Source organism: Parus major, chromosome 11 (assembly GCF_001522545.3).
Source record: "Parus major isolate Abel chromosome 11, Parus_major1.1, whole genome shotgun sequence".
In the NCBI taxonomy this organism is placed as follows: domain Eukaryota; kingdom Metazoa; phylum Chordata; class Aves; order Passeriformes; family Paridae; genus Parus; species Parus major.
The window spans coordinates 10,420,356-10,447,861 of NC_031780.1; the positions used below are offsets into that span (position 1 = coordinate 10,420,356).

The following is a 27,506-nucleotide window of genomic DNA, read 5'->3' on the forward strand; positions in this document are numbered from 1 at the left end:
CTCTTTACATCGCATTTTAGCGAATGTTGCGTTTTATAAGATAAAATGATAAATGGCCTGACTTAAATGACCGGAGGGTATCTACTTTCCTGCTACTCTATTTAAAAGGTTTCTGTGAACATTTTACACACCTTATTGTGTGACTGTGGCTGTCTAATAGCAAAGGAAACAATAGCCTCTGATGTCCACAGAGGCAGGGCATACCACACAGGTGCCATGTTTTACAACACCACTATATCTTGTCATTCAGAAGTGCTCCCTGAACAAATTGCCTGTCATATTTAAAGATAAAATCTGACAGTGCCAGAGCTGACAAGTAGTCCTCAACCCTGACATACAACACAGAGCTGAATTTTGCTAGATTCACTGTAGATGGATTTGTCTTTAGAGATTCACAGCAAAGCTAACTGCTGGCAGAGCAGCAGAAATTATTTCAAAACATTGCTAAGTGTCAGACTTTATTAAATGGTTGCTTTAAAAAGAGGGGAATAGCTTCTGTGTTAGATTTAGAAAAGAACTATACAGAAATGTTTTTACATATTTTACTTCTCCATAAAATAATGATTTACAGTGTTTCTAAATAATAGAAAATCCTGCCGTACATTTCAGGGTTGCTCCTTAGCACTGAGATTTTTATTTACACTACAGGAACTTGTATTCTTTTATCTTTTGCCCTGTGAAGCTCTGAAAGGTACATACAATAAATGAGAATTAGGAAGGAGTGGCAGAGTGTTCAGCACTGCTCAGGTGGTGATGGGGAGCAGTCAGAGGGCTGCCTTGGGAAGCAAATGCTGATGCTGCAGTGCTGTTTACCTCTGGCAACACCAAAGGGAGCAGAGCAGGGAGGCTACAGAGCTACAACACAAGTGGCACTGGCAGATGGGCAGAGGTAGGGCAGGTACTCCACAGGAATGTTGAAACCCCAGCCTGCAACTACTTTCAGATCAGCCCCTTTTTGTTCTCTTTTGGAGTTCTGAGGGGTAAAGAGCCACATAGACATTCGTTTGCTTGTGCAGCTCTTTGTAACCATTCTATGGCTCCATTAGATACCTGTACATTTAACTCCCTCCTTGGCCACAGAATGCAAACTTATGAATGCATAGCTGGAGAGATTTTTCTGTTCCTGTTTATTAGCCACTAACAAGGAGCTACATGGTTGTTCTCAAAGAGGAAAAAAAAGGCATAAAATATTATGGCACATGACAAAACGTGCCACGTTGTGTCAAACCATTTCACAAAGACAGCCTTGATGTTGTCTTTTCACACCTACTGCCAGCTGAGTGCTGAAGTGATGCAAAGGGGATGTGCCAGCAACAGCACCTGGCTGTCCCCCCCAGCCAGCCCAGCACTGCCCCAGCACCCTGCTGCTGCCATCAGTGGGACAGGGACAGGACACAGCTGTAGGTGACATCAGCTGGTGCCACGGAGAGTGCAGGTAAGGGCAAGCAGGACGCCAGGGCAGCAGACAGAGGAGTGTCACCAGCAATCACAGGAGAGCTGTCACAGGGAACAGAGGCAGCCGACTCTCAAAATCACAGAATGGCTGGGGTTGGAAGAGACCTTACAGATCAGCTTGTTCCAAGCCCCCTGCACTGGGCAGGGACACTTTCCCCTAGACCCAAACCTCAAACACTTCCAGGGCTGTGACTTCACAGCTTCTCTGGGTAACCTATTCCAGCGTCTCATCACTACCACTGAGTTGTTTCTTCAAGGAAAGGGACCCCCATCACAGGGTCAGGGCCAGCAGTAAGTGCAAGTACCTATGAAAAAGCTGGGAAAGAGACAAGGAGGGTAAGAGGGAGAGCTGTGCCCTCTCTCACACCGGGTGACAGCAAGAAGGTGGGAGCAGAGGCGCTGCAGCCACGATTCTGAAGGGGTTGAGGTGCTGCCATGCAGCTTGAACTTCTGACAAGCCAGTGCTGATGTAGGAGTCAGAAGTATTATGCAAGTGTCCAAAATGGATGACTGACACCAGTTAAATCAGGATCAATGACTGGAGAGCCTACTGCTGCATCTTGCATGTAAAAGTGACATGTGCAGAAAGCTGTGGAATTACAAAATAGAAAATTAAGTGGTCAGAGACAGGCAAAATATCAGCTACTGCCCCCACCTCCAATTTATATTTCAGCCCCAGGCCTGCCATGAAAATCAGGATTTGAATTTAAGAATAATGGTTGAAAAATCCCTTTCTGTGAATCAGTAATATGGAATTAGAGGAGTAAACAAACTCACCCTGCTTTTGTTCAGATACACATGAGCTCAGTGGTGGCTCTAATGCCTTCTAACTGCTGGGATCTCCCTTCCCTGTCACAGGATTTCTGCACACCCATGGTGTCCTCCCTGTGCTGCTGACTCTGGGGCAGGTTTGCTGCTAGAGTGTGCACAGTCCTGCACAATGTGGGGAAATAATGTCTGAGTATGAGAGGGAGTAAGTTCAGATGTGGACACAGCTCACTGTCTCCAATGAAATCACCCCTGCCCAGCCCTACCCCAGACCCTCCATGGCTGAGACTTACACCATGGACACAGTGAAGGTATGAATTCATCCAGGTATGAATTCTAATTGCAGCTCTAACTTGATTTTGGCAGCCCCTTCTGAATGCCTCTTTTACTGTACATCTCAGCTGGGTCCCTGGACTTCAACCCCAGGAGTGGTTCTTGTGTTTTTCATCTGCTGGAAAAAAGTATCTGCTGCTGTCACCAGCTGCACCTAGTCCAAGAAGAAAATAACCCAGACTTTACTAAGGTGACCCACACAGGGACACTTCTCACTGTCTGCAACAGAGGAGCCACTTACATGAGTTTCATTTTCTCTCTCACAGAACTCTTCTATAAAATGGACCTGCTAGTCACTGCACTACAAAAATCTCCCCAAGTACCCCATCATCCTGTTTCCTTCAAAGCATGACTTTGCCTCAGAAATAGTGTTAGCAAAAGATGTAATTGTCATTCTCCTGGGCTGCATCAAATCTTATTTAAGGATGGATCTCCTCTCAATTTCTCTTAGAGGCACTTTACCCTAGAGAGAACCAATCCATTATTGGAAGGAGAAGTTCTGACCCCATTAGCTGGGCAGATGTGTTTTTGAACTACAGACCCCTGAGCATCCTCAATCCAAGATGAGCTGGCTCAGGCAATGATGTGGGGAAGGGATGCATCCTCAGAGATCCCTTTGCATCCTGCTCTGCACCAGGCAAGTGCCAAATGTGCACTGCAATAGGCACCTGAGAGATCACCCTGTCCAGCAGTTCATTGAAATGAGTCAATGGAAGGGTATGCAGACAAATACAAAATGCTGGGAAGTGTAACTTTGGATATATGCTATGTTTAAAAAAAAAAACAACAAAAAAAAAACCATTGGAGAGAAATTCCTTGTGATTTATAATTCTCACATTGGCATGTAAAAAAAATCAGTGTTTTATATTGAACTTTTTAAAAAGACTGCTCTGTTCCAAGCCTGCTTCATGCATGTTTAACTCTGCCCCCCTGAGAATACCAGAAAATGCATAATACAAGAATTTGCAACCTTTAAAAGTGGAAATGTCATAAATTAGTCTTAGTTAGTCAGTTGTGGCCCTGACACTAATGAAAGTGCTGTTGTCCAATATGCTTTGCTCTACATTGATTTTTCTTATATCTGCTGGGAGTTCTAGTAAAAGAACAATAGATCTAATAATATTGTCAGTAAAGCAAAGAAAGTAAGGAACAGTGAGCTCTTCAGTATATACAGGTCAAGCCACAATCAATTTCCAGATTTGAAATTATATTTTTAAAACGTATGTTTAATACAAGATCTTGTTCCAAGTCTATCAAGTCAAAGCTTGTATAGTTTCAAGTTCCTGAATGACTGCTTTATCAAGTAGCCCACACTTAGGCCCCAGAGGTTAAGCAATAAAGGAGAAACAAAAATAACTTAAAAGTTTCTGCAGCTAGTTGAATCCAGCAACAGCTTCTTAAACCGCTTTTACATTCCTACAGTTTGACATACCATAAAGCCACAAGATACATTGAAAAGCTATGAATTTACTAAGTAGGATTTCACTTCCTCTTGTTGTTAGAGGCCATTAAGTTTATTAGATGTTAGCAGAATACTTGTAAACAGAAAATATGAAGGCTTATGAAAAGTGTCCTTTATTTTCACCTTAATAATTAACATGCAACTAGGAACAGGATAGCAGAAACCTAATTAATGAAGTGCTGCTATTTTCAAAATCTTAGTGATAATTATGCAGCAAGTTTTATTCAGACCAGATGAGAGGAAATATAATTGTGCAAAGGAGGAATCATATAGATTAGATGACAACTTGCATGTATGTATTTAGAAGATAAATTGATTCAGTTACGAACTCTAAAAGCATACTCTGGACCCACTGAAAAAGCAAGAATTCATAGTGATACAAACTTTTACAAACCTTGTGGCTGTGTCCCTCCAGCAAAGATTATTGCATCTTTTTCATTTATTTATTTTTTCTGGAAGGTCACCACTGCCATGTGTTTAACCCATTTTTAGGAAAAGTTAAGGAAAAGTATGTTCTGAGTAAAAAAAAGGAAAAAAAAAGGAACAGCTCAAGGCTTTCTAGATCCCAGGGACACTCATCTTGGTCTTTCTAAATACGTGTATCACAATGGATTATAAGAAATGTTTCAGACGTTGGTTTTGCAAATGTGTCTCCATCCAGTTGCCTGGCTTTTATTTAAATCAATTAAACGTTTTCTAAAGCCAAGGAAACAATGTTCTAGGCTAAGAAATCAAATTTCTCACCTCTTGGATGCCTTGCTGACTCTGAGCTGGAGTGTGTGTTAATAATGCTCTCTGTCAACTTTTTTACTTGGAGACTCTGTTCCATCCTGGCCAATATTAGTCACATTTCCATCATCTCTTGGCTGGAATCTACTAATGCAGAATAATTTGGGCACACAGCCTTTGGCCTTAAGGGAACCCCAGGAATTACAGAGCACTGCAGTGCATCTCAGCCATATGCCCCACGTGCACATCTAATCCCTCTCCTGATCTCTACAAGGGCTCCTGTCAGAGCATCACAGGAAATCTGCAGTTTCAGTCCTTGCCTTGCTCTCCCACTCGAATCTGGGATAGCATGGACACAGATTTCCACAAGGAAAGAGACAGCTAAGGACAACTACTCCTCTGACATAGCACAATCGTACACAAAATCTGATATGGGTGTGTACAAACCTGTGAAATGAAACTCTTTATGAATGGACATCACAAACCTCACTACCTTAGTCTATGTACAAGACACATTTCTTTGACATTGCCTTGTTTAACATGACTACATATATTTTAAATTGCAAGCTCTTACTGCAACAAACATGGAACAGGTTATACACTCAGGCTGATGCAGTTTTGGTGGGCACTGAGTTCCTACTACTCACATAATGGAACAGTTTGTGTCAGACATGGGAAGTGTAAGGTTGCACTCCAGAAGAATGTGTTCTAAACCTAGCAGAGACATAATTTTTTGCTGAAGGAAACACTCTTACAGGGAATAGAAGTCAGTCTTTCTCATTTATGATGAGTCTTACCAGAGGCACAGAAATTATTCTCATTTCCTTACTAGAGGATTTACAATATAACCAGCACTTAATTCTTATCAATTCAAGAATCAAAACAAACCCTCCACCATCTATTTTTTCTGTTTACCATTATTAAATTGCCAGCATAGGCAGATGAGGGTGCTTGGACTTGACACACAGTTCAGGTTGTGTCCAATGTGCCACTGAAGAATAGACTCAGCATCTTTGAGTTTGGTGCTTTGACAAAGTTTCTCTCTCCCTATTTGGCATATAGAGAGCTTACAGAACCCAATTTTGTCACCTATGCACCTGAACCTCCATGCACTGCAACAATGAGATACTGAAGACCAGAACTAACAGCCTCTGAAGGACAAATGACAGATAAACAGACTCTTGAAGCAGTTTATTTGATAAATGTCAGTAAATTAGTAAATGCATAATACAAACTTACATATCACTGTATATCTTGCAGAGCTCTATAAATAGATCTTAAGAAAAAGTAGCAAATAAAAAAGGAGTCAAAATAACCTAATAAATTGGTTTGAAAAGAAATGTACTTCAGGGAATATCTGACACATAATTCTAAAGTTTTCTCACTTTAAGGTCACATCAGCCTAACAAAGAACAAAACTCTTTAATAATATTACTGTTAATACTGAGACAAAAGGGAAAGAAGGGGCATCAGTCAATAGAAAAGAACAGCAAAAGAAGAATTGTGGAATTCTTTGATGTTGGATAATAATTTATTAGGATGTTCATAAAAATAGCTAGTAAAAGAGTGCTCTCAGTAAAGTACTACCAGACTACCAAATAAGTACCAGACCAAAGTGCTAACAGGTGCATAACCAGCATTCCAGTTTGCTTCAACAACTCACCTTCACCTTGGTAAAAACAGCACGAATACCAACAGGGTATTATTAGGTATGTCTTAGGAGTTTCCTAATACAGCAGCTGTACCACCTTGTGGGGCATACAGTGGAAATACTTAAAATAGATCTAGAAGAGTGGGGATAGTATTATTTTATATTGTATTTTATACTGCATATTCTCCACGGAATCATTTCAATCCAATAAAATCTCTTTCCCATTGAGAGCTCAGGGACTTGGAATGTAACAAAAAGATTCACTGGAAAGTTTTAATCAAACCTTAGGAAGTCTGAAAGATCTCTATTATATGAGATATATTATTGTATGTTATGCAATTAAATATTGTGCTAAATATGACATGAGTAGGACAGACTCCAGCTCAACTTTCAGCTATAATTTTGGAGAACAACAAGTTCTGTGAGAGCATCTTTAATCTGTAAACTGAGCTGATTACTGGAAGTAACAGAGATATGCCAGCAGCAGGGGGTTACATAACACTCCTCCCAGCGTTGGTACTCAGATCCCAGCTGCACTTTTCACCTCTGCCTCAGTTTCTCTGTGTAAAGCATCCTGATATCTTAAGATAAAGAGCCACTTTTAAAATATCAGTACAATTAGATACATTTTTCAGTGAAGCTGTTGAGGAAAGAGATCCTGGAAAATTTTTTCCTGTTTCATATGTAACATCTTCAGGGTTACAATGAACTAGGAAAAGTTAAAAATTTATGACATTAAAGAGGTAATTCCACTGCATTTTCTTTTTTCCTTTTTCATGCAGACATTCATCTTCCACAAGAAACAAAGCTTCTCAAGATATACTGGAGAGCAAAATGCTCAAGTCATACACACTTAGTTTCAAAGTTATGTTGCTACTCTGAGAGAGAAATCAATGTATACTATATTAAAAACAATCATCACAGCCCTTCAGATGATTGGAAAGCTTAACTTTGAATGCAATTCAACCTAATAGAGGCTTTAATGGCTTTTGACAGATTGTTCCACTGATCAAGGGACATGTATGAAAATAACTGCCTACCAAGCCCTGATTTGATTTTAAGAAAAGAAAACTGAAGGTTAATGGTAAACAGAAGTTGATTGTTCACATTTTCACTGAAATAACTCTATCTGACCTGTTCTTAGAAGCAGTGGAATAAAGGATAATGGGAATCTTATACACCTGACTTTTTACTTTAGCCTGTAATCAAGGGGACTAATCAGACCAAGATGTGTTGGCATGAAAGCAAGTATTTGACCATAGGGAGGGGGAGGAGAACAACTTTTGTGACCAAATTCTTGATCATCATGGACAAGCCCTGTAAAACCAGTGGAGATTTAGAGGATATAAACCATAGCATGTAACAATACATCCTTTAGGATTATGAATGTTATCTCTTAACCAACAAGAAGAGAAACGATAGTTCCCATGACATGTGAAGTGCTTATGCCTAAATATCAACATTTTAATGTGCTAATTTTATCAGTTATTTCTTGGCTTTTATTTTACATGTTATTCAGCCAGTTCTGTAGCCTTTCTATGTACAGTCTTTTTGTAATTGTATATATTATCTTCTTTTGTTCAATGAATGCCCTCAGGCTACGATGAAGAGGACAGATGAATGTAAATGAAGGTGCAAGCCCAGCCACGTTGAAGAGTTAGTTTGGACAGGAAAGAGAGCAGTGGTTCTATTCAGGATTGCCTCTGCCTGTACAGGTGGTGTAGCCACAGTCCTTCATCACTTCCTAGCAGCTCCCACCTTCTAAAGGCAGATTATGGTAGTCCTGAACTTTCTACTCTTATGGGGAGTGCAATGGGTGTCTGCTTTTGATGAGGAACCTCATGCAAACAGAATTCTTGTCTGACCCTTTCCTGTGTCATATCACTGTCCTGGTGGGACAGGACAGAAGATGAGCTGCAGCAACTAGAATCCCAAATGAGAAGGAGAATGTTTGTAAGTACTCAGTCCATGGAGCTGGGGATGAGAGTTTCTCATCCCTTTTGCTACAGTGGAACAACCACTCTTCCCAACTCTGTGACCTTGGTGTGAGCTGACAGTGGTCAGCTATCAGCAGAGAGCTGAGGACTGGCTGTCAGGGGCAGGAATGCATTTAGGGAGCAAACATTAACTTTGCACCAGGTGGTAACAATTAAGAGAGGGATCCTGACCTGCACTGTACAAGTTTGAGCTCAATGACTCCCATATGAGCCCAGTTAATGAAGTTGTGGCCTTGAGAAAGCACATCCTTGGGTCTTGTGTGCATCTCACCTCATCTTGCCCTGCTCTCAGCCCAGCTTAGATGGAAACCTAAGCCTGGCCTGGTTTAATATCCAACAGCCCAAACTCCACTGCATGGCACTGGGCTGATGGAACAGCACTGCTATACCAACTCTTAACACACTACAGTATTTTAGTCACCTTTCATGATGGATTTTAATTATCTTTTGATTTCTGTGCTGTTACATGAATGGAATCCCTAAATCTGCCCCACTGCACTAAGCAGTCCAGCATGATTTTATAGTGTATGTTGTACCACTACAAGTGAACCTAAAACCATACTCAGATGATAATAAGACAACAGACTGGGATATTTATTATGGTGCATGTTACCCATCCTGCACAGTTTTCAGTTGCTGATTACTCACGGCATTCTTATTTACCCTTAAAATAATCAGAACCTGCTGTAAAGCTTAGAACATAAGTATTAGGCCTTCAAAATCTACTGTATTGAGATTAATTTTATTTATTTACATAACCTTTTCAGCAGAAGAAAGGACCTATGGGATAAAATATTTTCATATACAGGGATATGAACAAAGCATTATAAAAACATTTCTAATTACATTGCATAACACAGCAGTTTTCTATCAAATACTTAAAAATAGTCTGTATCTTTCATTCCCCAAATTACAGAAACAATAGAAGTTTTTCATTTTCTGCCAACATTTTCTTTCTATCAGTGTGAAACCAACTCTGTATCAGATTTATAAAAGAAAGCCCTTGCCTTGAGCATTTCATTTGTACTGGTTCCATGTTTAGTCAGTAGCTTTTGTAAAATTGATGAATATTGTCTAAAGGCAAGTGCAGACAGGCAAACAGATCTGTATCTTCTGCAATCCATTTAGCCTGACACACACGTGCAAGGAAACTATTTTACCTCAATTCAGTCCTGGCTGATGAAAAGTAAATGTAAGCAAAGCCGTGAACTTCACCATTTTAAAAGAACCACTGAATTTAATGTCAGAAGTTAATTTATGATTTCACCTCTTCCTTGAAAAAACCTGACCTTGGTCCTCATGCTTCTAAAGCATCCAGGCTTGACAAACAATTGCTATACACAGAACATTAATAAGAGGCTGTGTCTTTCAGCTCATCCAGAAAGGAAATGGGTTATCTAATGCTGGAATATAAAGTGATTGCTAAAGAATCATTGAAACAAACTAAATTATAACTACTTGAATAAAGGAAGGAAATCTTCAAAGTATTTGTCAGCTTCTAACACATAATCTAAACACAGGACTAATTTACACTTGATCTCTCAGGGTTTTTCTATATATTTACCTTTGTGTTCTCCTTTTGGGGTATCCTTTGGCATTACTATGTGCTTCAAACAATTCCACCATCTTGCTCATGTTATTGCTATCAACTCCTGTGGGCTTTGGAGATATGAAATCTTCTCATACTTCTGCATTTCAACTGAACTCAATCAGGTTATACTGATTTAGATGATGCAAGACTGGAATGCAACACAGAGCCCTAAACCACTTGATTATTGGTATTTTTTCAGTGTTATTCATTCCAAAGGTGTTCATTTGTCATTGCTATCCATGGCTTAGATAAGCACTGAGACTAGTACTAGTTCAGCTAATTCACTGCCTTAAATCTTCAAGCACAGGCAAGACCTGGGAACATGTATTCTAAAAAACCTATTATTACTGCCAGCAGTCTCCTAATAGGTTGTTTTGGTTTGGCTTTATTTTCACTGCTGCTGGAAATAATTATTTGCCAATCATTTTTTCTTAATAGCTTTGCATCCACTTCAGCTACAAACTACATCATTGATGTGCCTTCTCCACCCTTTGTGGTGGTCAGATTCCTTTCAATACTGTGATCCCTGTGGATTTTAGCAGTGCTTAATTAAACACAAAGTAATCATAAAGTAACAGCATAAATAAACAGTCCCCCTAAACACTGTGTTAACACTGTTATAGCATCAGCTTGTCTAATTCATATTGCTCATTTCCAAAGCAATATCTGTTTCTGAGAATTGCCTTTTCAAAAGCAGAATTCCCACATCTTCAGCTAGCTTTTCTCAAAGGGATCTCCAAAGTAAACAGTGTTTAGTGTGGCACTAATCCAAATATGTGCTATTTGCCCACTGGTAAAACCAGCTTTAGCTAGTGCAGGGAAGAGAAAGCTATGCCCATAGCAGTATTTCCAAATGTTATGAAATCTATGGCACAAGAGACAACAGATAAATGTGTGGATCAAGGTAATATTATCAAACCTAGTTTAAGTAATAACTTACTCTTCAGAGAGCCTTTATATTCTACAGGGTAACTAAAAGTTTTTGCAGAAGGCCAGGACTACAATGGAAACACTTGATTCAGGTATTTATACTTTTGCTGGCACAGCTTTACTAAAAGTCTTATGAGGTATAATCTCTACTTGATATAATTGTCCTGGCAAAAGCTGGTAGGTGTGGACACAGTTTTATACCACTAAAACTGAATTTTTACTGGCACAGTTTCCTTAGCTCCAGGGAGGTCTGGCATATGTTATACTGTCAAAAGTACAATTTTTGGGAGCACAAGCCTTATCCACACACACAGTAGTTTGCCAGTACAGAAAGCTGGTGTGCTCTGGGTGAGCCCAGCCTCAGCAGAGACTTTAAACACCACTTAACACAGGAGGCAAATTCATTTCTTGGTTGCAGCATCAAACTCTGAATCTCACTATCTTCTTTTGTAGTGGTAATACAGCCTGGGTACATTTTCACCATAATGATTTTCTGCTTTTTGTGGCGATGCTGGATGTCAGTCCGACCAGTTCAGTTAAAATGGCAATTTACCAAATCAAAATTCTCTATCTCATTCAGGAGCGCCCTGTATCATCCCACACAGAATTGTTCTTTTTATAGCACGTTACTACAAAACATCATAAACAGCTACATTTCTTATGGTATTCTGGGTTTGTGCTTGTAGATCCCACTTGATGCTGCAATACCCAATATCACACAATCTAAATCTAGTTTCTCAGGGAAGCAAACAACCCAAATGGAAGATCTTACTTACTTAGGACCATCAACTCTTTAGGCAATGCACTGGGACACCTGATCTCAGAATAGAATTCACAACATGCAGAAACAAAGCAATGATTAGGAACTGAATTCTGAATTCCAGGGAGCCCAGGAGGTATAGATTCACATCAGAAATCTCTCTTAGCAGTATTCACTTGCCATGAGGCAAAATGGTAAGAAAATCTTGACATCTACGTTAGAATGCTCCTACAGAATTCCTCATCTGGAAAAAATGGTCAAAAAATGAGCCACTGCACAAAGGAATCTCCAGCATCTCCTGCCCCTCTGTGTTACTGGACAGAGAATTTCCAGCTCTGTTTTGATGATGTCCAGCAGGCTCACCCCAAGCTGGCCTCTCATTAGGATATCCAGATAATGCAGTCTGCCTTGCCACAGGTGTGAGCTACACCTTGGGTTGCCCAAACCTGCCAGGCCAGAGACAGTTCTAGGCACTCATGGCAGCTGAAATTCAGATACCAAGGGAACGTGTCCAAAAACTGGCAGAGTTGGGCCTGCTCAGCCTCAAGAAGAGATGGCTGAGAAGGGACATTACTGATGTCTGTCAGTGTCTGCAGGAGGTGTCAGAGGATGGACCAGGCTCTGCTCCTGGTGTCCAGCAATGGGACAGGAGGAAGGGGCAGGCAGGATGCCCAGGAAGTTCCACCTGGACATGAGCAAGGACTTTGCTGTGGGCACTGAACAGACTGGCCAGAGGATGTGGAGTCTCCCTCACTGGGGATATTCCAGGGCTGTCTGGACACAACCCAGTGCCCTGTGCTCAGTGATGGCCCTGCCTGAGCAGGGAGGTTGGACCAGATGAACCAGAGAGACAAATAGTCCCTTCAAACCTGACCCATTCTGTCATTCTGTGAAACACAGATATCCCTGGGCTGTAGGGTCAATGGGAATTAGAGTGGAGGAGAAGGAAACTAAAGCTGATGTTCTTGACTTCAGGCCTTAAAAAACTCATGCTTCTGTAAATCTGTGGGCTGGTCTTTTTTATCATGAGACAGTAATGAAACTACTGTGTAAAGACTGGTAAAATCTGCAGCGACACATAAAATTACATATGATCAAGGAATCATAAAGCTGAAAAGATTTATGATAAGGACAAAGCTTCTCCCAAGATGACCAGCATCAATAATTCTGGGCTGGAAGGTCACTTGTTATTCTATCCATTGAACAAGATTTTGTAGATAAGCAATTACTTCTTCTAGATCATATGGCAGAGGCATATTACATTCATCATCATCTGTCCAGAAGGGATGGCATTCTGGTTTCTGGTCTTCTGGCAAGCTCTCTGCTGCATCTGACTGGCATCTGAAAAGAAAGGTAAGCAGATAAACCACTTAAGTAAAACTGTATCAAGAAACTGAATACTCAGCAAGGATACATTTGAGTATTAATTTAAAGAGAAAGATGATAATAAAAAAGAAATACGACATCTTCTGACACCAAATGGATTGCGCATTTCCAGTGAAGTTGATTTCTGTTGTAGGCTTTGTATTTTCTATAGGGATTTCTCAAAAAGCCAATCACAGAGAAAACTCAGTTAGTGTTTCTTTATATGGTGAATTATTTTTTCATTATCTCAGCTGTTATTTAAAGTATGTGATTAAATCATTATCAGATTTAAATGTTTGCTGGTTTCCAATGTATTACTAGATTATTGAGAAAGATTAAACTGAATTTACTGCATTAAGGTCAGGGGGGATAGATTAAACAACATTAAAGAAGCCAGACTAGCTTTGTAGATGCTGGAGATTTACAAGTGTATCAACCTGCTTAGCACTGAAAAAGGCAATATAAAAAGAGAAAATTCTATAAAGAAAAATGGAAATGGAGGTTAATAACAACTTCCAATGATGAATGGGTGGGCAAAACTTCAATAAAATTAAATTAAGAGGTTAGTGTATGTTAGTCCCCAGAGAAAATGTTGAAATTACAATGTTTTTTATTAAATGGATTATTCATCAATACTAGTGAAGTCTAATTATAATATTCAACTAAACTGCAGTCTGCAGAGGAAAGTTTTTGTAAGTGTCAACCATCACATCTCTAAAGATTAGACTGTAATACATGCTGCATCAAAAACATTATCACAGTTCAAGGAGGATTCCCCCACCCTGCTTTCCCTTCCCCTCAAACAATTTGCACATTGCTGAATAATTAGTTAATATTTGCAGAGGGGAAAAACAAAGAAAAATGCTGAGAATTATCTTAATTTTGGTATATACTGCAGGTCTATATTGCTCTTTAAAATGGTAACAACCAAATTGCAGAAATGAACTTTTATCTCTTGTATGACATTTTTTAAAATTTGTGTTCTATAAAGCACATAATTTTTGTAAGAACTTTAAAGTTGTTTTAAACATATATGTGTCTTTCACCTCAATAGAGTGAACTCTAAAAATACTGACACGCAACTTCCTTGTCCACACCACTGACCTTCTGGAAGAGACTGTTGCCAAATTAAAGATGTCTTCTTCTCCTGGGAATTATTAATAGCAGTGTAATCCCCATGAGAAAACATACTTCAGCTTTACACCCATGTTGGTGGGTGGTTAATTGCTGCACCAGCATCCTGGGCACTCAATCCATCGTACATTACACTACAAGGACAGTATTAACACATAGCATTCCAATATATCTTCAGCTCTCCACATCAGCCCCTGATAATAGCATCTGTTAACATGCACTAAGTACTATTATGTAGCACATCACTTCATAAATAATAAGATTAGCCGACCTCAGGGCCCTGGGAAGAGTAATGTGTTTAAATGTTCTCATTATTTATTTAAAACAAGAATTAAAGGAACAGAAGCTACTTGTGACAATCCTCTTAGCATAAATATTAAACTGTTTGCATTGATAAGCTGCACTGTACAGAATAACAGAGGATTTGTTTTGCTGGCTGCTTTATAATAGTTGTTATAGCAAATGCAGTTTAGTGTGTGAGTTCTGAGAGGTACTTAACTGATTGTGCCATCATGTTCTGAAGACATCTTCCAAATTATATAAAGGAACAGGAGAAAATTAATATGCAGGGGAAGCTGAAACTAATTACAGCGTAACTCTATAAGGCTTTTAAAAGCTTGCTTTATTTTCTGTCTTGGCACAAAATAATACAGTCAGTTTGGTGTGCAGTATAAGACATTCCAGTTTAAGCATTTCCATCTAAAAGTGGACAAATTAGCCATGTAGAGATTATTGCAGATGACAAATCACAAAGCTCAGCCAGCAAATACTACAGGCATGTTATGTGATCTGCAAAATTCAGCTACTAGTACTACTACTACTACTACTACTAATAATAATAATTCTCTCTCTTCCACATCTATTAACAGTATTCACTGACAGAAAAGATACATCAATCTTTAGCTTCCCCAGCATTCCAGATCCCTTTTTTTACCTTTCATGTCTTTTTTTCCCTCGCTCTCTCACACGAACAGATTGACCAGCTTTTCCTCCACGTGGGTGTCTGTGTTGCTGTAAATGTGGTAGCAGTCATGGTGATGCTGTGCCTGGGCAGCCCAAGAGCCACTCCTTGCTACTTTCCTTTTTCTCTATTTGCTGCCAGCAGAGCCATCACTGAGAGCTCTCCCCACAACCAGGCACATGCCTGAGCTTCCAGGCAATCACACAACTGGGGAAGTTTTAGCCATTGCATATTCCATGTGTGGGATTAGAGGAATGGAAGTGCTGGGTCCTGAGACTTGCTGTAACAGTCTGAGGACAGAAATGCATCATTGTGCTGTAAAAATATAAAAAAGGGAAAGCAGTGCCATAGGGCTCCAAGGTCAGCGATCCCATGGTGCTTTCATCCTCCTGTTGGATTTCTACAGCTTTGCTCCATACTTTGCTGCAAGAACAGCAGGGAATGATACATTTTTATAATTTGTCAATCATCTATTTTGATCAAAATTACAAGCCCTGTGCTGGATCTGCTGACATCAAAGACAGCTTAAGCTTTTCATATTCAAAGGTATGGGGCTGGTTCTAGGCAGTCACCGCTGCACCTGGCAGTTCAATACTCAATTCACCTGAAAAACTCCCACAATCTGGAACACTGTCAAAAAAGTGCTTTCTCACTCAGAATTAGGGTGCAAAAACCATACCTTTCCAGATGAGTACATTTCTGATTAAAAAAAAAAAAAAATTCTACAGGAGAAATTGTTCCTGAAATGATCTTTAATTTTTAGCAGTGGAACAGAAGATCTTGCCAAAAGCATAGCAACATTTTAAACCGAAGCAGAATAATCAAAGGCATTTAAATGATTGCAAAGAATTATTTAAAATTCTTTGTATCTGACAGTTAACATGAATTAGCAACAACTCCTGATAAATAAAAATAAACAAAAAAAGGCTGCAAACATTGAGCTGTGGTGGTAGTGAGAAAGTATGAAGATTTACAATAATGTAAATTAATGAAAATATTCTGTGTCAATTAAAAACTGTTATATGAGTTACCAGAGTCAAAACTCCAAAAGAAAATAGAACTAACCTGTGCATATTATATGTCAAAGTGTGTAAAGAGTGGAAATCACAAAAACTCTGAAATACAGAATAGATTTCAATACTTTATCTGCAGTGGAAGAACAGGAAAACTTCTGTGATATATTTCAGAGCAATTTAGCTGGAACACCTTGACAGTAAGTGTTTAACAACATATTATGGAAAGAATTGTTTGTTTACAGAACACACAAAACTCCATGGTCCCTTCTTTCTTACTAAAACAATCAAGACTTGTGATAGTTTCAATTAAAGAAGCCCATTTTTAGTTACTGTTGAAGAGCACACTGTCACTCCCTCTACCCTCTAAAGCTCCCATAATTTTCATAACCTTTTTGTTTGTTTTTGACAAATGGACTTTGCTCATTAATATTTACCAATATTAGCTAAGTGATGACAAACATTTATATGACTGTTTGACAATCTGCATAACAGCACATGATGCTTTCCCTGGAAGGTGGCTGATATCTCCATGGGCAGGTGTGCATTCACTGAGAGACACCTGCCTGCTCATGGTTCCCTGGACTGCACTGAGTTTTGGTGATCAGGGTGTCACCTACATTAGAGGACACTGATCATGATGCTAAAATTAACCAAGCTAGCTAAAGTGTGTGTTAATTATGAGTATGCAAGCAGTCAATAAAAGGTTAATGCAAAAGTCAAAGGATAAATTTATTTCAGTATTGCATCACTCTACTGACTAAATGACTAACATTATGCTTTGTTTTTAATCAATATATTTTACAGTAATGCGTGAGTCATTGATTTGAAAAAACATCTTTTTTCTAATAGTTAAGTTTTGCAACTATTAAGTATCAAGTGTCAATATACTTCAAACACTCTTTCTTCAGAGCAAATACCTTCTTGTTCTGTTGTCAGGAACAGGAATGCATAGAAGGCAAGAGGGGGCCTCGTGTTCTGCTAATGAATGTGATTAATGCAAATAAGAATTATTACCTAGGAACCTAAATAAGGTACTGTGAATTAGAGCCCCTGGATTCTCTTGCACTGTTTGTCTACTCCACAGAAGCGTAGTCAAATCAGATCAATAGGGGTCAATCTGTGGCTCAGACTGCACAGGCATATTAAGAGTGAGGATATAAACAGTCTTTATAAACCTGAGATGGTTCTAATTTAGTTGCCTATTCCCAGCAGTTCAAAGACCAATGGAGATGCCTTGGAAATTCATAGGGTAAGATAAAGAAAATGGGTCTGGCTGACTTCCCCATGCACTGATATGGTCAGAAGGAGAGGATGGGGCATTTGCCCTTCAGGTACAAAAGCTCACACCTATACACGCTTACTCCAGCATTCCTGAAATTTTATGTTTTTTATGGGGAGCTATTTTCTCCCTCCATTTATGCTGGAAAAAATGTGTTACTTTAGTGTTACTAAAAATTTCAGGGTAACTTTTAAAACAATGGCCCAGGCAAAAAAAAAGCATCTGAATCACTTTACTAAGACAAATGCATTCCTGAAACCCAGACTGACATCGCTTAAAATGGCACAGCTCTGCTAACATGGGGCTGTGCTGTTCTGAGTAAGAGCAAGAGCAGCAACTTCTTTAGACACCATCTTTCACTCTGAAAACTCACAATGACTTTACACCTATGGGTCACATATTACACAAATATGGGTTATTAATGTAACAACACAGAGCTCTGCTGTGGAACACAAATCCTGCTAGGATAGGTACCTGGAACATGGTGATTTGCTTGTAGGTTTGGATTTTTTAATATTCAAACTCAGCATGGAAATTATTATGTAAACTACACATAGTTACTCTAATCTTAGTATTAGGATAATCTCATGTCATTTCAAGATGACACTCTTAGTTGCCAGAGCCTATACAGGAGGATCCAGTGGATTCTCAGCTATCTGAATCATGCAAAGCACAGAGAAAGTATGAGATTATATACACGAGGACAAATACCTTTACCTTGACTTTTCCTTTTTATAAAGTGTATGTCACTGACAGGTATGACAAATTTATTTCTGCTGCTGAAAGCAACACAGTTAAAACCTGAGACCACTTAAGTCACTGTTGAAACTCTCTGATGTCAACAAGGCCAAGATTTCAGTATAAACACATTTCCAGAAACTATTCACAATGCACATGAGCTAAGAAGCATAATAATAAACACCATCCAAAAGAAACTATGGAAGGAATGAAAAAGGCTGGGTATAGTTTCTCAAAGTGAAATTTTGCAAGGGATACTCAATTATATAATTCAATTACAATGGTGGCTACATTACTGGCATTGTAAGTCAGCTAATACAACATGGACTAACAAGATGTGATGTTCTGTACTTCAAAGTTGCCACACAAAGGAAAAAAAATTGTTTTATCAAACTGACTTGCTCAGTAAAGAACAGGAAAACTCTAAAGTAAAAACTCAAATTGACCAAGAGTTCCAAGGAGGTATGTGACAGCTTTCCATGCCCTTTGGGAGAATGGACACACTGTTCCCAAAGAACAGCGGGGAAAAAACAGCTGAAGAAATGGCAACTCTTCCATTGGGAGCAAGATCCTCAACAGCCATTGTGTCCCTGGTGCCCTCATCCTGCACAGATGATCACTACTCCAGCCTGATCACCTGCATCCAAGGGAAACCAGTCCTATGCTCTCCCAGAGCTTTTTCTGGAGAACTAATTCAGGACATGAGATCTACATATTCAAAAAATATTGAAAGCTTGACTTCTAATTTAGCTTATTTTAGAAGAAATAGCATATATAGAATCAGTATTTCAGCTGGAACATCACGAAAGGTCTTTTGAAAGGTGCTTGGAAAACGGGTTGACTTATGCCTCATTATGACACAGGTTAGGGTGGAATACTTTCTGATGTCTTTGTTTAAACTCCATAAAACATAAGGAAGCTAATAATTAAAAACCCTTCACTTGGTATACACTTTTTTTAGTTTGCATCCTAAAGACTATTTATTGAAAAAACAGAAGACAGAGAAAATATGAATTTACTGAAATACCATTTTTTAAATGGCTATATCACCAACAAGATTCTAATTTTTCATGCCAAAACTGACATTTTGAAAGTTAGTGAGTTCAATCTAGACTAAAGATTTTATTAGTCTTTTTATTTAACCAATCAGAAAATTGCCAACTTTGGATAAAGCATTTCTTTCAGTTGTTCCCTGCTTGTCCCTCCTGTGATACTGCACAAGTAAAACCCTCCCAGGTTTACTCTACCTTTTAAGGACAAAACAAATTAAATCAATATTTGATTTTGCAAACTAGATTTTAGAAGTACTGGTCCCAAATAAGCAGTGAAATGAAGTGGCCAGATGGAAAGAGAGCAGTGCTTCATTCTTTTGGACATCTAATCCCCAGTGCATTCCCAAGAAGTCTGTCCCATTTAAAATAAGTCATTGCTGATGTTCTTTCATGTGCTGTAACTACAGTGTGCCCAGCCATAAATAATGGCTGAGACCAGGACTGCATTTACAGAAGGGACAAAATGAGTTTGTTTCCAGATAAGAAACTTGAAAAGAGAGTGCCAGTTTTAAGAAACGGATAGAGGCAATACCAGTTAAATATTAATCGAAGGAAAAAAACATATCAGCTGCACAAAGATACAAGAACAAATACATTTGCTGGCGTGTCAGATGATCTCTCTGTCTGCTTCTTTCAAAAGCTGATAATGGTTCATGTCACTGGTGCTTTTGGCCCTTACCACAGAACCAAAGTTTACAGTCACTGACTCAAGAGCTTTATGCCTTCAGAATAAACCATTCCATTGGAAATGAGGACGCTGGCTACAATATCCTGAGGCATCACTGGACAAAATGGGATAGCCTGAAAACAGCCAGCCTTGTGTGTACGTTGACAAAGTGAATCTATAGCAGAATCCATCTTTAACTCTGGCCTGCAGAGTGCATTTTGCTGTTCCACAGAGAGGCAGGGGAGAGATCAATGAACCTTACACTAAACAGGGTGGAACAACAGTTGCATCAGCTTGAAAATGTCAGAGTTTCTATTATTACTCAAATAGTAAACCAGGTAAATATGAGAAAAACCCTCCACATGTTGAAATAACAGCAACTAAAACACTGGTGGAGTCCAACCAAAGGAGTTTTCAAGTGGTGCACCAATGTGCTTCATATGCATTTGTAAAAAATATATACAACTCAAAATCATTAAAAAAAAATATGTTGCTTTGTCTTAATTGTAAATAACTTAAAATACTTTCCTCCTACAATATTAATTAAAATCTGTCAAAATGTATTTCAGTCTTTCTAAACTATTTAGCTCAGTAACTAAGGAAAAAGATAAAGGTTTGTTTCAGCTATAGAGTGGGGACTGTAAAGCCCTGAAACCTCAGAAACATTCCATCTCTGTGTGGAAAGAATGAAGGAAAAGAGGAAACAAGAATCTCCTTTCTCCAAGACAGTAATCTCTACTGAGAATTAATTAATAAACAGAAATCTACCTGACTTCTGATGAGTTTATCAGTGACCTTCCTCACCAGCTCTCCCCTAAAAAGGGCAATATCTGGGAGGTGGCTCTGCAGCACTGAGAACAATCCTGGCATCAGATGCACAATGAGAATTTGGATTCCCCAGACGCAGTGTTCCCCCACCTTTGTGTCCAACACACCCAGAAACTGTCCATGAGAAAATCAGTGCACCTCCTATTCCCACAGGAGAACGTCTGTGTGGGGCAGCCTCAATTCCATGTTTGTTTGATTTTTTAATTAAGAAACATCACTACTCGCTATAAAGTGTAGGGGGTAGGGAAATCCCCCAGAGAAACACTGAATAAATAACATGGCATTTGTTGAAGGATGAAGTTTAATCCAATTTAACTTATAGGTCTAAATATTGTTCCCTTTCAGTCCCGTTTTCAGATGCTTTTGTTTCCTGTTTTTAGAATAATATGTGTTCAAGGAATGTATCCTGACTGTATGAGAAGCACGTTTATACATATTTATATGCACACCCCTTCACACCAATACTTGCAAAAAATCCCATTAGTCCAAAAGAGACAGCATTTAGGAGGAAATTTTCAGCACCACAGACACAGATTTAGTTACATACTTTTCATGATCAGCAATGGGAAGGGAGTTATTCCCACCGTGTTAAGAATATTTGGCTTTGACTTCAAACAACGTACAAATATATCAACCTCAATATAATTTATATTCTCTCAAAAGGAACCTAAAATTCTCTAAGCCTTTGCTGAGACATCTGATGTTCCAGTTCCCTCTGTTGCACTGTATGATCGGCTGTTTTATTTCACTTGCAATCCTTGCTTTCCTATGATTTTTTCAGACAAAGAAACAAAATGTCTGCTATATGCTGAGTATAAACACAGCTGACTTGTTTTCCCCAAAGTATCGATTTTATGCACTTTTAAAATAACTATTTTCATTCTGTTTGCATAATCAGCTGGGGCATTGTTCCTCTACATTTGCAGAAACACAGATGGAATTGCTGATTTGGAGCCTTTGGAGAGATTTTATAGTATTCTCTAGAATCTAAGCTTCTATTAAAATAAGGTTTCAAGCACTTCTGGTTGTGAAGATAGCCTGGACAATGTAATTTGATGCATGGTTATCTTGTTGAGTCCACAACCAGACAGACAGACGCAATAGCACCAAGGGAGCTGTGAACTTCCCCCACTTATTTTATTGGGTGTTTACTTGGGGCCAGATGCTCCCCTCTGCTGTGCAGAACAGCGTTAAATGACTGAAAAAAAGAGAGGAAAAGGAAATGGAAATAAAAACCAACAAAGAGGAGAAAAGGAAATCCCCACAGCCCACTTCCCAGGGGGCTACAGATGCCCTCCCTTGCCAGTATTAGACTGCTGGAAGACCTGGGGCTGAGCCATGAATATTTTCATTTTTTTCTGAAAGACACTATTTTCCAGAAGAATGTCATCTGAAAAGTTAATGATGCTTCCAGCACCATTTACTCTTTCACTTTGTCTTTTCTACTCTTTTTTTATGTGAAACTCATATAGGTAAGCAAAAATGTAAACACAGGATCATTTTAAAGCAAGAGGATGGCTCTCCCATTTAATGCCACCTCATTTAAAATTAGCAATCCCATTTTCCAAAGAACTTAGGGTCTGCCCTTTTGCGAGAAAGCTAAAACATTTTCCTTGTTGAGTGTATGTTTTTCCATAAGGCACCTTTTCATGTTAATAAAAATCAACTGCTGTATGACAAATCCCTGTTACATAAGGAAAGTAAAATCAAAGGAAACATGACTGAATGCAACTAACAGCAACCGCATTACTTGATCCTTAAATCAGTCTGGAGAGAAAGGGTCTGTATCTTCCCAGCATCAAAGCAATGTAATCCCTCCTGCACCACTCCTGCTGGCTGCAAACACAAACCACCCCCAGAATCCCCCAAATTCCATCAGGACCAAAGCAAGGGTGACCCAGAAGGGGCAGCACTTGGGAGCTGAATGGAACTGCAGACGTTAGATGTTTGTAGTAACCACTGTGCAAGGACTTCACGTGTGATTTTACACAGAACAGTCCCTTGTGCATGCATGGCTCATAAGGGAGAGTGACACCAAATGGAGATCCTGCCCCAGAAACCACCTGGATCCTCTCAGATTCTTACTAAGATGCACCTCTTGCCTGCTTTGCTCCATTTCAGTGAATTTGCACATTTCAATAGCCAAAAGGAGGCTATGATAGATGGATAGCAAGCACCACATGTGAGATGTTAACAACTCCAAGACTCTTTCAAGATTGAAATTAAAATCTTGTTTATCATTATAACTCAAGGCATAAATACATGTGTATACATACAGACATCTCTCTGTTTATACATATATACATATATGTACTCCCACATATAAGAGGAGCTTATACCACATCTTCTATCGAGAGCTATGGCCTTGAATGCCTAAGAGGCTTAGGAGACAAAGAAACAAACAAAACTAAAGGTTTATTGTGCTGCAGAACGACATTGTCTTCCCTGTGTTGTGCACCTTGGCTGTAGCCTGCAACCAGAATGTTTATAACATATATTGGAGCTCCTACTGTAAGAGCAATGCAATCCTGTGGGCTAAAACACAGTTTCTTTAAGGTCAACATGAGGTGAAAAGAACACAGGAAGGAACAAATAATAGGGAAATGAGAAAACAGATACAAGAGAGGCCCAAGAAGAGGAAGTAGGAGTTTAGGAATAAAAAAATGAAAGCCTCATGTAAGTAATCACATTTCAAACACGGCAGAATTTCTCCATGGCTGCTGCTTTATTCAGTGATATTTTATGGATAAATCACTATAAAAATACACCACCAAAAAAAATATCAGTGCTAGCAGAGAAATAGACTTGATATCCCAGGAAAAGCTACAGTACATCCAGCCACAAAAAAAAAGACCAAAAAAAACCCCGGGAACAATATGCTCAACAAGCTGCTTCTCTACAAGCAGAGTAAATCTTTCTGACTACCAAGCAAGACCTCAGATTTTTTTCTACTGCCCTTTGCATTTCAAATAACTGCAAACATTATATAGATATTTGAAATGTCCTTTTCTACTTTCACTTGTAAATAATTTCCATTGCCCAAATACAATGTGAAGAAATATATTTCTCACTTTCAAGTTCAGCATCACTATATTTCAAAATTTTTGAATTAAGGCAATTCTGCAATATTTTTTAAAACCAACGAAAACTCCAGTATAGACTGGATGATGACTTAAAGTTACTAGACTAGAATATAATTTAATTTATGGAATATGATTGCATTCAATCCACTTAAACACAAGATGAAGTACATGTATCTGATCCTGGCCTACATTCACAGCCATTATTTTCAGAAGTACTTACAAAAAGTGCAAGATTCTGATCTATAGCACCCTATCAGTGAACTTGAATTCTCTCAGCACTGTGAACACTTATTCACCCTAATGAGCACCAAAATGCTACTAGCAGGCAAAACCTAAAACATCTATTGCAACAAATGCACACAGCTCTTCATCATACTTCTGTGGTTAAAAGATCTTTCTGACTGCAATATCAATGACTTTAAACCACAGACTAGGACTTTAGACCTTTTGGTGGTGCCAACTCACTTGTTTTATATGCTATGATATATAGTCCTGGCTTTGAGCTCCCTCTCTCACTACTGATGCTTTTGATGCTTTGTTCTCTTTTTACTTTAGAATGGAAAATAAAAAATAATGCTGAGTTCTCTTCTTACTCTTGAATTCTTCTGATGTCTATCTTCAGAACTCTTCTAACATCCAATTTATGTCATTCTTTTTCTTTCTTATGCTGTGAATTTGAAACGAAAGAAGGTAACATAATATCGCAAGATCTACGGACGACGAAATGGCCTTCAGAATAAACTTCAGAGTTATTCGTAAAACTACCTTGCCTCCACAGAAAGTAAAAAATTGCTTTGCAATAGATAATGCAACTACTCCTGAAATTCTTCTTGAAGTTATTGCCACAGGGAACAGCCCAAACATAATAAAGTATATGGTGCTAATGCCTTACAAGTAGTTCAGATGGGTTATTCTGTTAGTATTTGCAAGGCACAATTCAAATTCATTTATGTGCTTACTCTTGACTTACTCTGTACCATGAAATGGTGATAAAACCCGAAGTTTTCTAACAAGAGAGGCTAACATCTGCTGTGCTGAGTGACCTGCAAGGCTACTGATGTTATTTTATCATATGATTCCTCCTAAAACACCACATCAGAATTCCAAAGACCTCCTATATTAGTTAATTAATGACCTGATTCAATCTTCTCTCAGTTCTGAGTGAAATCATAGTCACACATTTAAATCTCACTTAGCTCAGCAGAACTTTCAAATATATTTTGGGTTCAGCACAGGTTGAAAAGCCCCACTGTGTAGGGCCTGGGAGGTGATCCCTGCATCGCCGCTAAAGCACATCCACACACATGTACAGGATTATCTGAAACATCTCTTAAGGACCCGAGGCAGCCATCCTATCCCTACCCCAACCCCTCTGTCTGCATTTAGTCCCTAGTCCTTGTGCTGCACTGAACATTCTAACTCATGGGCAAAAATCTGCTGCAAGTTCCCTGAAGTAACGCAGGTAAAATCAGTAACCTACCGGAGGAACTTCTCAGGGGTTTCTGTCAAGTAACCTACATTACACTCTCAGGTTCAAACTCTGTGCATAATGGTGTAATTTTCTGATGTCAAGGAAAGAGAAATCTTTTGTTGTTGGGTGCCATTTATTGTCCATCCCTCCATATTTTGTGCAAATTCATGGAAAATCAAGATATACATCATGGAAAGTATCCATTTCGCTACACTCACAAGAGACCTACTGTTTTGTCATCCTTTGTTCTGTGTCTGCTAAAGAACAGTTATTTAACCTTTATAAAAACTGGGTGATTTTAACCTTCTATATGTTTTATTTTGTCTAGGAATGTTTTATTTCAGACTCCCATTTTTCCTAGTTTATAGGTTGCCAGCTGAGCTTCCTTACAATGAACTGCTGATGAAATTTTTTTTCTCTTCCTGTTAAAAGAAACACTGCTTCCCTGAGTATGCAACTGACCTAATATCCCTCCTATGTTGTTTGCTTTTTCAAATAATATTGTGATCATATCAATCTACAATGCAATGTGGTCACCTTTTTCTCTGCTGAATGCTATTACTCCAGCCTGTCATAATGCCAAGAAGTGAATGTAAACTTTAAGGGTTTTGGCAGTAGCTACATAATCCTCCTCTATTCAGTCCAAACAGCAGGTGTCCCTTTTTCTTTTTTCAATTCTTAAGTGCTCCTGAGGAGTTATTAATCTGTAGTTTGTATTTTTCAGATATGTGCAGCTCTACATGGAAATTTTACCCTCTATCCTGCTCACTCAAGTGCCAGTAGGAGTATCTAGGGGAGTTAATGACACTCCTCAGGAGGATGAGTTCTCTTAGACCTTCTCCTACAGAGTTTGTCCTTTGCACTTTCACTTGAGCTTTTCCAGCATTTCACCACAACTGAGCAGAGAGGACACTGCTGCCTGCCTGAACACTGACAGGCCTGAAGTAGCTATTTCTGATAACAGCTATTGGTTTCATCTCCCTTCTCCACAACATCATGACTTCCTCAGTTTACCTGACATTGACTTGTCTGCACAGCCAGGGTGAAACACTGGTGAAATCACACTATAACCACCTGTTCTTTTCAGGCCCCTGAGGAATGCTCCATGCACTTCCTCCTCTTCTTCCAAGTTCCTCCTGACAAGATATTAGAAAAATATTGTTCATTTTTATTTGTCTCATGATTTAAACTAGGCACCAAGCTTCCTAATATATTTATAACCTTTCTAACTAGAAGGCTTTAAATACCTTCAAGAGAACACCTTTGCATTATGACAACTTCAGGCTCTAAATGGCAACAAAATGCGTTCTTCGCCATTCCTGAATTTTAGGAATTAAATACTTCACTATCAATGTAAAAACCTCACTTGGCAGAAGTCAGCTAGGGCTGTGCCACCAAGCTTTTAGTGTTCAAACCTTTTTTTTCTCAGCTTGTTCCAGAGCTGAGACACAGACAACATCCACCTTTGCACACAGCCTCGTAGAGATATTGATGTCTGGCACTGTGTTGGGCAATTAACTCAGAACAGACTGAAGAACTCTGTGGCCCAATAATGCTGATTTGAATTCTGGAAATTATAGACTGTTAGAGCATTGCTATCATGCCAAGGGAGATGGAGTGCTCCTGGGATCTATAGGCTCTGTAGCAGATTACCAGGCAATAGAAAATCTGGTACAGGACTCATTTGACAGATAACTTGAATATATAAAGCACGACAATCAGTGCACTTTTTCTGGAAAACAAATACTGATGGACAAACAAAATGAGAATAAAAAGGAATAGCCTTGTTTCCAGCCTTTTAGAAGTAGGTTGAAGAAAACAGAGAAAAGAGACTGTGGAGACAGGTGAAAAACACATGATAATGGTTTATTCAATTTGCCTCACTTATCAGATTTATAAATGATAAATTGAAGGGAACTATCTTGTATGGAAGATCTCTCTTTTCTAGCAGTGGGGGCTGAAATTACAATATCTGTGTTTTTTACAATGAAGTCAATCACACACTGGGAAAAACTGTTAAAGGAATAGAACATTTCTCATTTCTGACATCTTCAACTCAAGAAAAGATTCCTGCCTGGAAACTATGCAGTTACACAGCTAGCACAGGCATAAAACATCAAAATTTAGTAGCTTGTGATAGAAGTCAAAACAACTGACATAAAAATCCAAAATACAATGATGCTCAAACTTTTATATATCCATTCTTTAATGAGCTTACTTTAAATAAGACTTTCAA

The 27,506-nt window shown here is 38.9% G+C and overlaps 1 protein-coding gene across 3 annotated transcripts in view; it reads right to left on the bottom strand.

Annotated features, from left to right (window-relative positions):
- Nucleotides 1–5,910: 5,910 nt before the first annotated feature.
- The window catches only part of FTO (FTO alpha-ketoglutarate dependent dioxygenase), a 224,400-nt gene continuing 202,804 nt past the window's right edge, over nucleotides 5,911–27,506 (bottom strand). For all 3 annotated transcript variants that reach the window (XM_015639800.3, XM_015639806.2, XM_033517243.1), the window contains one exon: nucleotides 5,911–13,017. In XM_015639800.3, coding sequence (XP_015495286.1) covers nucleotides 12,864–13,017 — 154 coding nt within the window. In that variant the 3' untranslated portion in view covers nucleotides 5,911–12,863. The remainder of the gene's footprint in view (nucleotides 13,018–27,506) is intronic.